Source organism: Ambystoma mexicanum, chromosome 10, assembly GCF_040938575.1.
Source record: "Ambystoma mexicanum isolate Mex_15411 chromosome 10, UKY_AmexF1_1, whole genome shotgun sequence".
Lineage (NCBI taxonomy): Eukaryota > Metazoa > Chordata > Amphibia > Caudata > Ambystomatidae > Ambystoma > Ambystoma mexicanum.
In genome coordinates this window covers 1,126,259,708-1,126,277,463 of record NC_090932.1, presented here as the reverse complement: position 1 = coordinate 1,126,277,463, position 17,756 = coordinate 1,126,259,708, and the positions used below count along the sequence as shown (strand labels likewise).

At 50.0% G+C, this 17,756-nt stretch overlaps 1 protein-coding gene across 1 annotated transcript in view; it reads left to right on the top strand.

The window, feature by feature from the left end:
- CKAP2L (cytoskeleton associated protein 2 like) overlaps positions 1-16,686 on the top strand; it is a 228,112-nt gene extending 211,426 nt beyond the window's left edge. Inside the window, exon 9 of the mRNA XM_069619010.1 lies at positions 16,005-16,686. Within this exon, the coding sequence (XP_069475111.1) occupies positions 16,005-16,230 (226 nt within the window). The 3' untranslated portion in view covers positions 16,231-16,686. The remainder of the gene's footprint in view (positions 1-16,004) is intronic.
- Positions 16,687-17,756: the final 1,070 nt, after the last annotated feature.

Below are 17,756 nucleotides of genomic sequence, written 5' to 3'. Positions count from 1 at the left end.
ATCTTTTCTACATGTTGCTTCGTCTTGTGCACACACCAATAAATCATCCACGTACTGAATAATCGTACTCTCTACTGATAGGTTTCCCAAGTCTTCATGCAATATGCGGTTGAATATGCTCGGGCTCTCACAGTATCCCTGTGGCAGTCTGCAATGTTCATATCTTCTTCCCCCCAGTGTGAACGCTGTAAGATATCTACTCTCTTCAGCCAGGGGTATTGAGAAAAATGCATTTTTCAGGTCTACTACTGTAAAATGTGATGCTGCTTTTGGGATGCTGCATAGTATTGACGCAGGGTTCGGGACTAGAGGGAACTCTTTCTGTATTACATCATTGAGGGGGCGTAAGTCCTGTATCATCCTCCAAGACCCCCCTTTCGCTTTTTTGATTGGATAAATACATGTGTTACATGGTGAGTTTGAAGGCACTATTATCCCTTGTGCTAGTAGGGCATTTATAGTTTCTTTTATCCCTTCTTCAGCCTCACGGGACAGTGGATATTGTTTGACTCTGGGTAAGATAGCTCCTTGTTTTAGTTTTATTATCACAGGTTGTACTCCATGCAACAGCCCTACATCATGGGGGCCTGTTGTCCATAAATTGTTTTGTACTAACCTCATGTCGTCATCAAAAAATGACGGTGGTTTTCCTACCACTGCCATTAATTGGACGGGGATCTCTCTGGCTTGGATCAAAATGTCACAGGGCATCGCTATTTCCATTACTATTTCACCATCTGCTTCTGTGTCTAAAAAGAGATCCTCATCTGTTACTTCGCGTAGGGCGAGGTTTGCGTTTGTACACAGTACGGTGCGCCACTCACATCCTTCTCTGTCCATTCCAATCACAGCGATCCGTTTCGTTGATACCTGCACAGCGTGCAAATCCAACGACACCACTGATCCTGGTGCTGCATTTGGACACACTATGGGGCGGAAGAGGAATTCTGCTGGAATCCTCCAATCCATGTTTTTTAGCTCGGACTATAAGGGCCAAAGTCTTTAGCCCTGCAATAAACATCTCTTCCTTTTGTGGCAGCCCTCGTATTTCCTGTGTGGTTGTGTAGGCTTGCACTACCAACATTGCACGCAAGGGGCATATCCCGGGGGTAGAACACACTATTCCTCCTTCGGTAAATGATATGGTCATGTTAAGTTTACTCATAAGGTCCCTCCCCAGCAAATTTATCGGGGACTGTTCATAATACAGTAAGGGTGCTTTTACAGTCTTGCCCCCTATGGTTACATCCAAAGCTTTTGTGTAAGGAACTTCAATTATAGCCCCAGAGAACCCCTGCGTCTCTAACTTCCTGTTAGATAACGGGAACCGGCCCTCCCTGACACATGATTTCTCCGCTCCCGAATCAACCATGAATATAAATTGCCTGTCTCCTATCTGCGCCCCCACCAATGGTTCCTCTGCTGCACTGTGGGTGGTAGATAGAACTGGACACGCAAGTGTTCTCTGTGGGCTGTCCTATGCGGGGTGTCTCATCGCCCCCCCTTCATTGAATACGTTACCTGAGACCACTGACATGCCGTTGTAAGGTGCTGGTGCGGGGGCCCCGTTAGCTGCTGTCGCGAAAGGGTTGCCTGGTGTATATTGCATGCTGTCGTTGTTAGGCATGTTTTGTGGGTGGTTCTGTGTTCTATACTGGGGTCCCTGTTGCTGGCTCGTGTTACCCTGGCTTGGGTCTCTCAGTTGCTGTTGTCCCATCGGAAGGCCATATGGGCTTCCCGGGTGGGGATGGCCATACTGTTCCACCTCCTGGAACCCGTTGTTTTGTCTACTTCTGCACTCCCTGGAGTAATGCCCCCATCGCCCACAGTTCCAGCAACTCCCCTGAGGGCCCCTGGGACCCTGCCATCCACTTCCTCCCATTCCCCCGTACCCCTGTGGTCCACCTCCTCTTCGGCTCCTGTACCCACCTCGTCCCCCTCGAGGGGTCCACTCTTGCCACTGCGGACCTCCACCCTGCTCCTGCTCGTTCCACTGCCGCTGTCCTGTTCCCGCCCAATTAGTTGCCATCCTTCCTTGTATTGCTATCAGCCCCTCCTCCTCATCTTCTCCCTCCCTGCTGTGTGGGAGCGCGGCTACTGCTGCTGCAACCTTCACTAACTTTGTCTGCACCAACTTCGCCTCGTCTGCCAATCTTTTCTGCGCCACCTCCTTCTCCCTTTCCTTGATTCGTTTACAATGGTGTACTATTATGCTCTGAATTTCCGGCCATCCCTTTGCTTCTATACCTGCTATTTTGTCAAGCGCCTTCTGCACTTCCTTTGGGAGCCCCCTTTTTATAATGAAGTAAAATAGAGATGTCGATTGATACCAGGGCGTGCCCGTTTCCGCTCTCCACATCTCTTGGACCCGAAAAATGTAATCCATAGCCTCCTCCCCGTCATTCATGGCACACTGCATCACGGACTGTAAGTCAGGTGTGTCTGGAAATGTTTCGCGTAAGGCGTCCCACACCCTAGCCCGCACTGTGTTAAAGGAGGCCCCATCATGGCGGTCACAGTCTAATGTTACTCCCGGGAAACCGGCTTTAACCCATACTCTTTCAGCCTGGTTGCCCACCGCTGATACGAGCAGACTTTTCACATCTCCTACGGCTAGGGGTACCCCAGCTGTATGTTTTTCGAAGGCGTATATCCACTTACTTGCCCCTCCGGATAACGGGGGCAATAGCTTTAATAAATTAGCTTTATCCATCTGTGCCCATGGGATATAGTTAGGCCTCCCTCCTCCCCTATGTATCAACGGGAGCTGTAGCTTTCCTTTCGTTGTTGCATCCGAACCCGTTTTGGCTGCTGATGTTCCCAGTGATGCCATCTTCCCCACTCTGTTCCTCAGTCGCCCCGCCCACTCATCATCTAGGGTTCTCATAGAACATGCACCTTCCTCCCCTTCGCTTCCCCCTCCTATTGCCATACTCAACCTGTCGCTTTCGTCTAGCTCTTCTCTAATATCACATAGTAATTCCTCTCTAAGTCCCCCAAGCCTTTCTTCGTTACCACCATCTTCCTCTCGGGTCCCTACTTCTATTATTCGCGTTGGTTCTTCCTCAATCCTAAACAGGATCTCGCCCTTTTTCCACCCCTCTTCGGGCCTTCTGCTTTCATCCGATGCTCTAGACGTACGTCCAGCTCTAGTTGTATCCAGTGCTGTTCGTTCGCATATGTTTTTTATCCTCGATAGCTCATCTTTTGCTATCGACAGTCTTGATTCTAGATCATCTGTGAGTTTCTCTATGTCCACCCTTTGTGTACCCGCCTGGCCTCGCTCCCTTGTACTTTCATATGGTGGGGGTGCAGTGGGCCGGTGGGGTGTAGTAGTTGTCGGGGGAGGTACATATGTTGGATCACTGTATCCTTCCGCGGGTACGGGTTTCTTTAATATCGGGTATAAACTTATTACCTCTACTGGTGGCGCTACACCTGGCAATTCTTTGATATCTTTCTGTAACATCAGTGGGTTGTCTGTAGTAGATGGGAGATCAGGATTTGATGCTGGCGCTTTAGGCGGTGGTACCTCTTCAAATAACCGCCAAAGATCTAATATTTCCCTCCTATTCTGCAGCTGTTTCCCTCGGTACTTCAAGAAAATGCATGTCATTACCGTATCTAGAATGCTTTTGTCAAATGATCCTCCCTCTGGCCATAACTGGGGTAGCCCCTCTCCTTTCAACTCGGTTACCCATTGGTCGTGATATTTCTTAATCCGCTCCGCGTACCCTGGAAGATTTTTACAAATATGTAATGAGGGTGTTTCAGCCCCCATCTCTGTGTCCTCCTAGTGCTTACGTGTCGCTGTGTGTGTCTACAGCTACAATGTGAATGTAGTATCGATATTATTTTTTAGTATTCTACTTCACATTCGATGTTATGCTCGGTTGGGCTCTCCCTCCCTTGACTGCACAACACGGAACAGACTGTACACAGTTTCTAATTTGTTCTCTTTGGGGGACACATACAACAGCAACCCATCATTTATTTTGACAACATCAACCCGGAAATCAAAAGGCACCCACTCACGTCACTGTCTCAACGTTGCCTTCAAGAAGTTTTATCCGGTCACACTTACCATGACCATTTAACAATTACACATTTATAGCCGTTTTACACATTCGCAACATCAAAGTCGTCCCTTGACACATACTAGGTGCACACACCTCTTGGTAACACTCAGTGCACCATTCACGCTGCCCTCCCTTTCCTCCCTAGCCGGCTGTCCCTGTCTATCTTACTTAGCGCATATGCATATATTTATAGGTTTTAACCTGCTCTCCCCCCTCTAGTAGGACCCTTGTTCTCTTATTTTTCTCCCAAATTCGTGCTAATTCCGTTTTTATTCTCCCCCTACCCCTAAAGAAAAAAAAAGAAAAGAAGTAGTAGCGATCACTAATATATTCTCAGTGCCCCCTTTTGCTGAACACTTTTATCTTGTATTTCACTTCGTCATATATTCCCAGCACTAGTCAATATAGCACTATGCGGCGCCGCCTTCCACCCCCTTTCGGAGCTAGGTTCCCGTCACTTCTATCTCTTTATTCACCTCGTAATCCTAATGGCCATATGCAAAGAAAAAGAAAGGAAATTTTAGAATAATCTTTAGTATATCTTCGTACCCCCTTCTCGTTCCCTGTCCTACGCTTCTCTCCCCGCTCCCTTTACAATCGCTCACACTCAGTACTCACGTGCCCGTCTTGAACCGATAGTCTCCGAAACTGGGTCCGTCCAGGCAGTGTCGCCGTCAGCTCAACAGTCAGCCCCGGCTCCGGCGAGCGGTACTCAAAGGGGATTTTTCAACCGGGATCCCGTACCCTTTCTCTAATGAGTGCGCACTTCTTAGTGTACCGGTCGCCGTTGGCGGGCAGCCTCCCGGAGCCGGCTCACCGTGCGTATCCCTTTTCGACCGGAGATTCTCGTGCCAAAAAGGGGACGGTTATAACGAGTTTAGAAAGAAATAAAATCACGCTATCGGGGTCACCACTGAAGGCAAGCGTCCCCAAACAGCACGATCCTCCCCGCAATGAGAGACAATGAAGGACTCTCCCAAGATGGGAATAAGGCCAAGACAGAGTGCGGGTGAGCGTAAATGGGAGTTTATCAATCAGAATAGGGCATGCAAAGAACTCTGCAAACTCCGAGAGCGCTCTGTCTGACAATAGCAAAGACAGGCGTATATATTTACAAAAAACGTCATAAGAACCTACACACTATAGGGGGCACAAGTTCATGGGGATTGGGTGGTGACGACTAACTATAGGTGCTGCTGTGATGTGGTTGGCTTTGGCTGGAAGACGTCACTGGGCAGCCTCGTGGGTTGGGCTGGGCCTGGCCGGGTGGCGGAGTTCATCCAGGCGGTGTTGTGGGGCCATCGTGGCCAGTGGCAGAGATGAATGTCCTGACTTGTTAGCCCTAAGCCGTGCACACCGCAGTCATTCAAACATTCTGGTATTATTTTCTTTAGTAAATCTTTCGATAGGTTATACAACAGGTTAATGCAACACAGGAGGAATGCACCTTGTGAGGGGACTGGAGGTAATACGTCAGGGCATGGTTACCAGTGTCCTGTTGACCGGGGCCATAGGTCGTGGGGCTAAGCTTCAGGGCCTGGGACGGGCGGTACATGCCTCTCTGCCTTGTTAGAAGTTGTTATGGATGTTCCGCTGTGTGTTGTCAAAGTGTTGGGTGTCTTGATTGCACAGGGCCATAAGTCTGCGATGGTCCGGTGGGTTGTGAGGTTTACGAGGGGGCGCGTGTGTTCAGGCAGAGGTTTACTGCTGTGTTGTAAATAATGCAGGTGGCGGGTGGTGGCCTTGGGTGCTACAGAGGGGGTTACAAATCTTTGAAGCGGCTCCAGTCTGGTTGGGGGAGGTAAAGCAGTGCGGCGCGGCCTCTGCTCTCATGCCTTGGCAGCCTTCGCAGGGTGGGAGGGGGAATGGCCTTGCACGTATTTCACAAAGGTATCTCCCTCGTGTGTTGCCGAATTAGGTAAAAGCATCACAAACATTTGAACACTCTTATAATACTTATTCAGCGTAATACAAAACATGCATTTAAGCTTTGCTGGATGTGTCTTGATTATACCCAGTCTGAACACCTTATTCATACATTATGTTTTAACAAGTACAGTATTTAGTTATATGCATATATATTTGCAGTAAGTGAGGTAGAATTAGGATTGGAGGAGAACATAGAAAGTAACCCGCCACTGTTCGTGACGGTGGTGGCACATGTGCGGCCTGGACATGCACACATGACATGCGCCTTCCCATTCATTCTTCACATAGGCTCTTTGTATGGTTACATTCGTTTTCTTGTGTCCTCTAGCAGCATTAGTTCAGTTATGGTACGAGCCCATGGGGTGTAAGTTTTCCAGTCATGCACGTAACAACCAGATTCCTGGTGCGTGCCGTTATTATTAGTACCCAACTGCAATGGTACATGCTCCCCATCGCTTATATCATGGGGGCATGATCTCTTGTAATTATACATCTTACAGGCTTCTGTAATATAAGGGATTTTATGAGAGGAAAGCATTCCTTGCAAGTAGTCTCAACATTAATATACAAATATTGTCTGGCATGTGACGACCATTTTACTGTTCTTTTCATTTGCCTAGGCCTGCTGGCCGGGTCATGCTGGGAGCGATGATACGATACACTGCGGGAGGTGAACTGTTACAATGTTAGTGTATTACACTAGCTCATGTCCGTCTGGTTCGTGGGAACGTGCTCGCAGCGGATCTACCAGGGTGCTGCGGCAACAAGGATGACTGAAACCCTCCAAGGGTGGGGGCCGTGCTACAGTGCGCTGAGCTCACACCATCTTTGCCAGACAAAATGGTTTCTAGGCCTAGCTAAATTTTAATACGTGTGGGCAATTAATACGTGCGGGCAATGTCTCGAGTGGGTGAGCCCTCCACCACCTGGGCCCGGGTGGCATGAGGGGACGCCCAAGAGAGCCATAGTCCTCACCTGGGGAGAAAGTGCAGGCGAGGGGGGTCGTCTTGGACCCATCCTCCCCTACAGTAGCCGAGACAGATCTGGTTCCCGGACCTTCTGGACTTGTCAGCGTCCCACCCCCAGTCAAGCTGTCGATGGACGCTGATCTACTCGCCAGAGAAGGAGGCGCCATCCTCCATCACGACCCACGGTCGCTGAACTTGCAGGCCTGGCTCCTGCAGCACTAGTTTGGAGGGTACGATATCCTGGCGGACTGCAAGGAGGTGCTTGTAAAGGCAAGGGTGTCCTCAACTCTTAAGTGCTATGGACATAAGTGGGAAGAGGTTCTCTGTCTGGTGCTGCGCACAGAAGATTAACCTTCTGCGGATTACGGCCCCTCAAGGGCTGGCATACTTATTGTCGTTGGCCAAGGCGGGGCTTGCACATGCCTCCATCAAAATCCATCTGGCGGCTATCTCCCGCTCCACCAGAACTCCGGGGCGCTCATCTCTGTGGTCCCATCACCTGGTGAAGGAGTTCATGAAGGGACTGTTCCGATCTTTCCTGCCGGTGAAGGCTCCGGCCCTGGAGTAGGAGCTCAATGTGGTGCTGACCAGGCTCATGGGGCCACCTGAGCCTCTGCATTCTGCACCGTTAAGTTCCTGTCGTGGAAAACAGAGTTTCTTGTGGCCATCACCTCCGCACGACGAGTGGGAGAGATCCAGGCCCTCTCCTGTAAACCTCCATACCTGACTTTCCACGAGACGAGGGTGGTGCTGAGGACGCACCCCTCCTGCATGCCCAAGGTGCCGTCAGACTTTCATCTCAACGAGCCCTTGGTGTTACCTGTTTTCTTCCCGTCGCCTGCGTCTCCGGCCAAAAGGACTTTGCACACGCTGGATGTAGCTAGAGTGCTGAAGTTCTACGTGGACCGCACGAAGAGTTTTCGGAAGACATCACGGCTGTTTGTGAACTTTGGACATGTGAACCAAGGGAAGGCCCTCTCGAAGGCTTCCATTTCCAGATGGCTCTCCGGCTGCATCATGCACTGTCACCGGTTGGCAAACCGACTGTTGCCCGGCCGTCCGAGGGCCCATTCGACCAGAGCGATCGCTGCTACCACAGCTTTCCTATCTGGTGTGCCCCTGCTGGACATCTGCAGGGCTGCTATGTGGAGGTCGACGCACACCTTCATGAGATTCTACTGCGTCGACCCGGATTCCAGGAAGGAGTCCAGAGTCGGCCAAGCAGTGATGCGCAACCTGTTCGCCTGAAGGTGGGCCTGGTGAGGAGGTAAAGTGGCAGTAGGACCAAGTGAAGAGCTGCAGAGGGGTAGGAGGGAGGGTTCACATGTGAATCCATGCCAGACCCATGCTGGAGAACAACAGTTACAGGTAAGTAACTTGTTCCCTCTCGATTCCTGAATATCGGGGGAGCTCCCGTCGGGATCTCAAAATCCTACCCCCACCTCTCCGCCTGTTTTATTACATTGCAAACCAGGCCATAAGCCAGTTAATATCTTGGCATCCGTATAGAATGAACAACCGACTCCTCAACCCTAGGAGTAAACATGACGCCAACATGACCTCTGCTCATAGTGACTAGGCGTCTCAGCCTTGAGGGGCTCTGTGGCCCTTGTCCTGGGCCGCCCAACCATAAGCAACTTTGCTCAACTTTTTAAGAGACACTGTTAGTCCCTTCAGGTGTCCCTCGGAGGCCGAGGATGGGTGTCTCGTCTTTTGGAACTTACGGGCCCCCTTGGCCTTGGCTTTACCTCTCTAGGCTTAAGGGCCGTTGGGGACCCAGGGGGATGGGGGGCGGTCCCGCATGTCCACCCCTCGGTTGCCCGATTAGCCGGCCTGATTGCTCACAAGGTCCTCTCTGACCCTCTGAATGTCCTCCTCAGACACAAGATGGGGTTTCTCACCCTTGCATTCGAACGAAGGGATGGCCCCAGCGATACCTGCCCCCTTTTTCCTGAAGCCTTCTGGTGAGATTGCCACACTTTTTCCTCCTCAGGGGGGTAAGGGCTGAGGGGTCCTGAAAAATTGGCACTTTGGAGACCCCATACTGTATACTCTTAAGAATTTTGGCCTTCTTCAGGATCTGGGCCTTGTCTTTGTAGTAGTGTAGTCGTGCCAACACCGAGCGGGGGCCCCCTGCCCCCCCCACCCCCCCTGCATGGTGAACCCTGTCCAATTTGATCTCTGGGCCAGCATCCGTCCCAGGACAATCCTTATGATATCGTGGACCTTGGCCTCCAAACTAAGCGGGACCTCGGACTCCGCCAGGTCGAAGATGCGCAGGTTGTTTCTTCTCTCCCTATTTTCCATGTCGTCGACCTTGAATCGCAGTTCCTCCGCGTGTCATTGCATCTCCATGAACCTCGCCTCCATTTGAGTTTCCAGGAGTGCTGTGGAGAGTTGGTTATTTTCGACTCCCTCCATGCGATCCTCCAGAGTGGTCACTTTCGAGGTAAGGTCTGCCAGCTTGACTCCCATATCCTTCCTTATCCCACAGATTTCCTCTAGGATCATCTGAATGTTGTTTTGGATTGCTCCCAGGTCAGGTGCCGGAGCGGGAGTGCCCTGGAGGTCATCTCGCGTTCGTCGGTGTGGAATTGGAATTTGGAGAGGGCTTCCTTCCAACTCATGGAAGTCTTGTCGGGGTCGGGTGTAGCGAGGTCTCCGTGTCCAATATTAGGTGGTGAGCACCGCCCCTGAGCTCGAGGATGTCTCTTGAGTAGTGCCAGCGAGTAGGATGTTGAATCTGTGGGTGCTAGGCCCGCGGGGGAGCTAGGTGCACCTTACGCTCCTGTTCTCGAGTCCCCGCGTGAAGGTCAAGGTATTCCTCTAGGTTTGGCGTAGGGGCCGGCAGGGGAGGAAGAGCAGCCAAGGTGGGTGACGGTTAGTGGATGGAGGTATGTTGGTGTGGCCCAGGGTGGGAGAAAGTACTGTCCATTGTGCGCCTTAGGGCAGGAGTGGTCTCAGTTCTAGTTGGTTACCCTTGCAATTCTGACAAGAAGAGTTAGTTGGATACTGGGCGTTAAGGGGTCTCCCCCCAACGGCTCTCCCTCCTGGCGTATGGCTCTAGTTGTGCTCGCCCACCAGCTGGTGTTGGCAAGGGCGCGCCCACGCGACTGCCCTGGCTGGGGGGCTCTCTGCAGCTGATGTGGGGCAGATTACTAATGTTGTGGGGTCCGTGGGTTTGTCCTGCAGCAGACTTGAGGCCGGCAGGGCGAGCCTCCGATGCAGGGGCGTTTTCAGTGGACTCCTGTGCAGGATTTTTGCCCCCTCTCCCAGCTATATTGTCCTGGGCGTGTGCCTCACCCCCTTAGGCGGCTGTAGGCCGCGTATGATCTAGTCGGCCTCCTCTGGCGTGGTGTGGGGCTCTCGGGTGTTAAGAGTCACCCCCGGGGCATGAGGGGGTGCAGCACCAAGCTGCCTCCTCGCCCCAGTTTTAGTCCCCCTCGTCGTCCGCTGTTCCCACGAGGCGCAGTGGGGGTGCGTTACTGCTCCGGATGAGTTATCTGGTGGGGGGAGGCTGGACCGCCGTTTAAAATGGCCCACACAAACTCCCCTATGCCTGTGTGTTGTGGGGTCCTCGTGGCTCACTCGCCTGGGGCCATGAAGGGGGTGCCGCCAGAGTCCGGACCCAACATCCCCAAGGTCAGGCCCCTTTGGTGTGTTGCGAGGGCCGCTAGTCACCAGAATACATCTGCAGGGGGGGCCCTCATTACCTCGGAGATTACTCGGCTGTAGCCCTCTCCAGCAGTGGCTACCGGCTTGGGCGCGCTCCCGCGTCGGCCCAGGTTAAGCCGCGATGGCAGTTGGAGAAGGATGACACCCCCTCTCCCCCTGGACAGGAGGTCCCCCGGCGCTCCCTCCAGCCGCCACGGAGCACGGATGGGTCCGCATCCGCGGCACCACTGCAGGCGCCATCATGGTTCCCTGACACTGTTCCTCTCTACGGCATGGGGTGGAGGTGGCCACAGCCCCACACTGTCGTGGTCTACGTGGCCAGAGGGGGCGGGCAGCCACGCCGTCCCGGGTGCTCCCCTCGCCCGCCGCTTTGCTTCAGCACTCAGGGGCACAGGTCCAAGGATCTGTGGAGGCTGTCAGCCGGCCTGACTCCCTCAGGGTGACTCGATCGTGGCGGTCGACCACACTTTCTCCTTCCACCTGGTCCGATGCAGCCTCTGGGGGGAGGGGTGCCCACTAGGTCACAGCGGCCGTACTGGGGGTAGGAGGCACCTCAGGACCCTGATGTTTTTCCCTCGGGTGGCTCTCAAGTTCCGTCACTTTAATTTCTGCTTTGTGAGCGTGGCGTTTCCTTTTTTCCCCTCTCAACTCTCTGGTTTCCCTGGGCTGGGTGCAGAGCTCGAGACTCAGGCAGCCATCTTTCCTGCGCCCCCTGGTGGCCTCTTGGTACTGTGCTTTTTATGTAAAATGCAAAATCAGCAGAAGCTGAATGGTCCATTTAAAGGGCCAGTAATGATATTGGGTTTAATGTGGCTGTCCCCTGCTCCAGGACCCATTGCTATGGTCGGCTAACTCTGGTGCGTTGCCTGTTGGATGGTCCTGATCGCTCCAGTGAGGGCCAGGCAGACCCGGTACTTGGGGCTTCTCCACATATCTGTCTCAGCGAGGCAACGGTTTGTGGGGCTTCAATCTGGGAGCAGGGCATGGTCTTTTACGACGCAACCTCTCAATCTAGCAGCTTGGCTCCTTAAGTCATAGTCGGTCATCTTGCTTGGGGCAGGATGGCCAGGACTTTCTGGCTGCGGCAAGGGCGCTTCTGACAAGGCGCTTATGCAAAGAGGTTGGAGATGTTTTGCAGTCAGGGTGTTCGTTTGGATCAGCGCCCGGTCTTTTGCCAGCCTCATGAAACCTTACCTGCTGGGCTGCCTGCATTACTCCTTACCAAGTGTTCATCTCTCTGCCATTACGAGATGGCTGCAGAATGTGCTCCTTTCGAAGCTCATTGCGTGGGGGTTCAGGGGAATAGGTGGGTATGGCACATGCCCTCATGCATTCTTCGGATCTGAAGTAATTCTACTGCAAGGAGGTTTAGATCCTGGCCATCAGGTCCGTGAGGAGGGCGTTGGAGCGGCAAGTCCTCTGCACACAGGAAACTGTAGTCTGATTTTACAGAGACAAGGTGGTGCTAAGAACTGACCCTCCCTTTACCACAAAGGTGGTGCAAAGTTTTTTCGGCCAGATCCTCTCTTCCAGAACCTGATGGGTGCTGCACCCACTGGACTCCAATAGAGCTCAGAAGTTCTAACTGGACATGACTAAGTGTTTCAGGGAGTCCGATCAACTGCTTTTCACTTATTCGGACCAAAACAAGGAGGGCTCTGGCATTTCAAAGCAAGGCATTTATTTTTCTAAACGCTGACCTAAATCAATAGCAGTAGAGGGCTGTACAGGCATCACCCATTGGATTGTGGACTGCATCAAATTCTGTTATGGGAGCGCCAATCTGCTGTTGCCCTGGAGCCTGACTGCACCTTTGAGGGGATTCATGGTCTGAATTTGTGATTTTTTTATTTATGTATTTATTTATTTTCTCTTCTCACCATAACTCCTCAATCACCACGCCAAGGTCACTGGAGTTAAAAATTAGTTTACAATGTACTTGCTGTCTGGCCCAGTGTTGATTGGAGTTGGTGTGTAATTTGTTAAAATATGTTCAACTTAACCAAGTATCGCTTTCTCAAGGGGAAGCTGACCTAGGGATCCTCTCCCTTAGAAAATAATGACCAATCACAGGATAGCGCCCTTCCTTTTAGGGTTGAATAAACAAATGGTGCCCTTAATCACATGCCACTTTTTTCTGCCTTCCTTCACAGCTTGCTTATCATTGACTCTCGTCTGTGCCCATCACCCTTTTCAATAAATAAACAGACCTTTGGGTACCCCAGCAGCTGTTCTAACCCCCCTGCACCTTTCATGTCATTGTGCCTGTTCTCTCGAGTGTTGAAAATGGAGTAATGGTAATGTTAAAGGATATTTGTACCGCACACTATCACCACCGGAGTGGTCCCCTGGTGCTCTGGCGGCTCTGAAAAGGGAAGGGGGTGAGTTAGTGGGAACGAGCGGAAAAAGTGCATGAGACCAGGGATGTGCCGTTGGCAGCCTCAGCCTGGTTAACACAGTTTGTTGGGCTTGGGGTGCTTTCCGGTCGGTAGCCGTCGTGTGCTGCTGTGCGAGTCTGTGTGGTTTGTTTGGTTGTTGCGGTGTAGTGAAGTGTGTGGTTTGTTATGCTATAGGGTTGTGGTTGTGTTTGGTTAGAGTTTGAGAGGTGTATGCAGAGGGGTGAACTTGTTAGTGGGTTGGTTATTGGCATCGCTGTGGAAGTGATGTGCTAAATTTCCACGTTCTTTCTGGATGTGGCGCGTGAATATCTCTGCATTTCTATCTAGATCCGGTGCTGGCTAATATTCACAATCCTTTCTATATATGACGGCCACCAATATTCAACAACTGTATCCTAATGTGGCACTGGCCAACCTTCGAAATCCTGTCTATATGTGAAGCAAGCTAGTATTCACAATTCTATCTAAATCTGGCCTTAATAGTATTGCCAATGCAGTCTAGATTTGGCACTGGCTAACAATCGCTATTCTATCTAGATGTGGCACTGGCCAACATTCACAATTCTATCTAGTTGTGACACAGGCTATTGTTCACAATCTTATCTAATTGTGGCACATGCTAACATTCGCAATTCTATCTGGGTTCAGCGGAGGCTAATGTTCACAAATCTAAATATGGTGCTTGGTAGCCTTCCTAATTATAACTAAGTGTGGCACTTTCTAACATTCACTATTCCATCTGAGTGTGGCACTTGCTATCATTAACAATCCTATCTAGATGTAACTCAGGCTAATGTTCAGGATTCCATTTAAGTGTGGTGCATGCTAACATTCAGATTTCTATCTAGATGCGACTCAGACTAATGTTCACAATTCCATCTAAGTATGGCACTTGCTATCATCCACAATTCAATCTAGGTTTGGCACATGCTATCATTTACAATTTCATGTAAGTATGGCGCATGCTAACATTCACATTTCCTTCTAAGTGTGGTACTTGCTATCATTCACAATTCTGTCTGGGTCCTGCGCCGTCTAATGTTCACAATTCTATCTAATGTGGTACTTACTAACCCTCAAAATTCTACGCAAGTGTGGAACTTGCTAACATGCAGAAATCTGTCCAGATGCGACGCAAGGGAAAAATTACGATCATGTCTCGGATAGACGTAGGCTGATGGTCACAAATCTATCTAAGTAAGAATGTTGTAAGTGATGTTAGCCTGGCAGTCTGTTTTGGCAAGGTAATGTAGAGTGGCAGGGCTTTCTGGAGTAGAGTGATTGCTTTACTCCCCACCTATGCCACACTTACGTTTTCTGTTGCTGTCAGTTGACGGCCGGCTTTACTGGCTTCCCCTGCTGACAGCTGCAGACACTTTCTGGAGCCACCAATGTAGGAGCCACCACGGCTACTTGTAGGCCAGTCCACCGCTACCAACCAAACCTTCTTAATACTGCCTCGGCGCTGAGGTAGCAAACTCTTTCGGCACTACTGACATATCCTATGGGACGCCAAATGCCAAGGTGTTTAGGGTTAAAGGCTGTGCCTAGCATTCCACTCTCCAGCACAATCCTGTGTAATATCCACAAGACTGTTTTCGGCACAGTCCCCTGCTGGCTGTCCCACAAATCCCTTAGGCAAGGAACAGTAAATCCTCTTTTAACCAGATGCAGGCTTGCTTGCCTGTTGGGTTCACAGCCATGGTGTCTTCATTTGCCGTCCATTGGTACATTCTTCAGGGTGCAATTTGCAGGGCAGTTGCATGGTGACTCTGATGTTCTGCAGCCATTATTCCCTGAATAGAGGCTTTGTCTAGCATACGGTTTGGCTGGGCGGTTTTAAAAACCTTTTTTTTGTTAAAAAGACACGTTTTTGCTCTCCTCTCATCGCTCACTCATAACTCTCTTGTGAGAATGAGGGTAGTGACTGAGAAGTAACGGCTATTGTCCTGATGTTTGATTTCCTAGACACCACTAGCCCCCCCCACCGACCCCCAGTCCCCTTTTGGTATTAATAGGTTCTTTGCGATGATTGAGCTGTGGGATGGAGTGCAAGATTTGTACGGTTTTTAGTCTAGTGTGCTCTATAGCAATATGGCTGCTGCTAAGTTGTGATGCTGGATATGTGGCTGGCTTGTTGGCAAAAACAGCAATTTTTGGAAGAGTCATCTTAGTAGTTTAGATATTGGCTGTCCCTCTCTTCTCCCTCCCCCCCCTTACTTTGTGCACATCCCTTTGCCCCTCCCCATCCCATATGACTGCCTTACCATCCTTGAAACAAGAAAACCATAGTCCAAGGTTATATGGTCAATATGGTAAGGGCAGCATTTATACAGGGCTTGGTAATAGGCTGGTTTTCACATGCTTTGGCTGTTGCAGCTATTTGCTTAATTCCCTTATAGCTGTGCTGAGCACACTATGGCTCTGAACCTGTAGATCCAGATATTTCATGTGCGTAGTGAAATGGGGGGGACAAAGGACTAGGAATACAGTAGTCGCTATGGTGATTAACTTACTTCTTAACTTGGTTGCTTTGCTCACGTCAGATGATTGGGATTACTGCGGTGCTATCTGTGTAGTATCGTAGAAGGTTGAGGCACTTGGCATGTGCATCTGGTTAGGGTGCATGCCCTGAAGAACTACTGCTGCAGTCACTAACACTTGGAAGGTAGGTATGTAATATAATGGGATATTTGGCAAACTTCCTGCGCTTCCTTCTAATATTGTGTACACCTTGCTGTAGAGAAGGGAAGGAGTGTGTAGTAATAAGCCCCGGATGGGAGGCCTGCTTGCTGCGGATCAGTTACTCTGTAAACCAAGTGAGATGGTAAGGTGGGTGGGGGTTACGTCATGTCTAATGGGCCCGCTTATCAGGGGCTTTTTCTTTTGGCTGTAATCCTAGTCCTTCCACTGGTGGCCTTGCTCTCATCTTGTTTTCCTCTTCCTGCCAACAGAGTAAAGGAGCGAGCTGTGCACCAAGACTGGAGGCTGCTCACGCCTGTTCGGCGTTCCTTGCGCATCGAACGAGCTGTGGCCCGCTATCCTGAGACAGTGCGCGAGCATGACACCGTGGTCGCCTCGCTGAATGATCTCCTTGACGCAGATGAGAACAGTTGCTTGGTATATCGAGCAAACGAGGCACTCCCACAGGAAGTAGACTCCAAAATTAGAGCTCTGTAGCCGCCTCAAAGCCTGCTTTCAGGAAGGACTCTTACTGCACTATGTTCGCTCAAAGCATCCTGGTGCGTCAGCTTGGCTTCTGCTCCCGCCCTGCAGCTCTGGGATGCCTTTATGGGAGCACCGTCTTCTGAGGACGCTTAATAGCTTTAAGACTTCAATTGCATGCCTTTTGCACGAATGGTTGTTGATAAAACGACCGACTCGCAGTAACAAAACTAAAAATATTAATTTTGTATATTTATTGTCTGATGAAATGCTTTGTATAATATTACATTTTCTGAATGAATTTTTTGACTTCGTTTATTTGCTCAACTAAGTCGAGCTGGTTAGATCATGTGAAGTTGTATTATTTAGGAAGAGGGTATATTGTGGCTGTCCGGTTTGGTTCTGTGTTAATATATTCCATGAATAAAAAAAAAAAAGTTACAAAGTGGCAAACATGGGATAAAAAAATAATAGTATTTGAAAAGTAATGCAATCAGCAGTAATTATAAAAGTGAACATGGAGAAAGTAAAAATATTGAAATTAACCCGAGTACTTAAATTTGAAAAAAGAAATCTGTAAAGAGGGCGAGTCAGTCCCAAATTGACACCACCCTAACGCTTTGCCTTAAACAGCACATTGCTGAGCAATATAGTGTTACTATGAAAACTTGGCTACTCCCCTGTACCTCTGCATATGTTACCATTGTGTTCACATCAATAGGCCATTTCCACAGATTTCTCACTTTGCAATATTCACTGGGTGAACTACTTTTAAAGTGCTTCCCCATCTCCTGTCTCGGACGCCTTTAACATGACTCTAATACGTTTTTCTTTTTAAAGTGTAAAATTGTATTCATATTCATCTCTATTCTAAGTGATGTTATATCCAATTATTGTTTTTCCACTAGAATGTATTTTTTTGTGCATTATTCTGACTGTGTACCTCCCCCTGTGCCTTGGTGAGTATTTGTGCTATGCAGGAGGCCTGCCGTGCAACGGAACTATTTATTCTTACCTGCAAACCGAAAGTAATGCTTTGGAGTACAGCTAGGGAGAGATGGCATATGAGGAGGGACACACAGTGCCTGTAGGTGGTGGTTGGTTATTTACCAAACCGCTGTCCATGGCAATGCTAATCTCTATGGCCATTCCCACCCACTTCCTGCCGTTCCCTGCCCAAAACCCGCCCTTCTAGGATCTCTTTGATTTTAATTCTTGATAAAAGCTAGCTCAAACTCTTGGGCTGTAACCTTTCTTTATTCTCTTCACTTGCCTATTTCCTCTACCCTCCATGCATCTTGATTTCGCTCCATTTCTCCGTCTACTCGCTCCTCTCCGTCCCTTATAGCCTTCAGGCTCAAATTGGTGTAACTTAATCAGTCTCTGACCTCTCCACCCCCCACATGCACCTGCTCTCCCTCAAATAGGACGCTACCGTGATCTACACGTACTCTATATTTACTACACAACACCTACTCCTCTCCCCCACATCTCATCACCTTTTCACTTGGCCTCTTGAATACACAATCCCTCAGCACTAG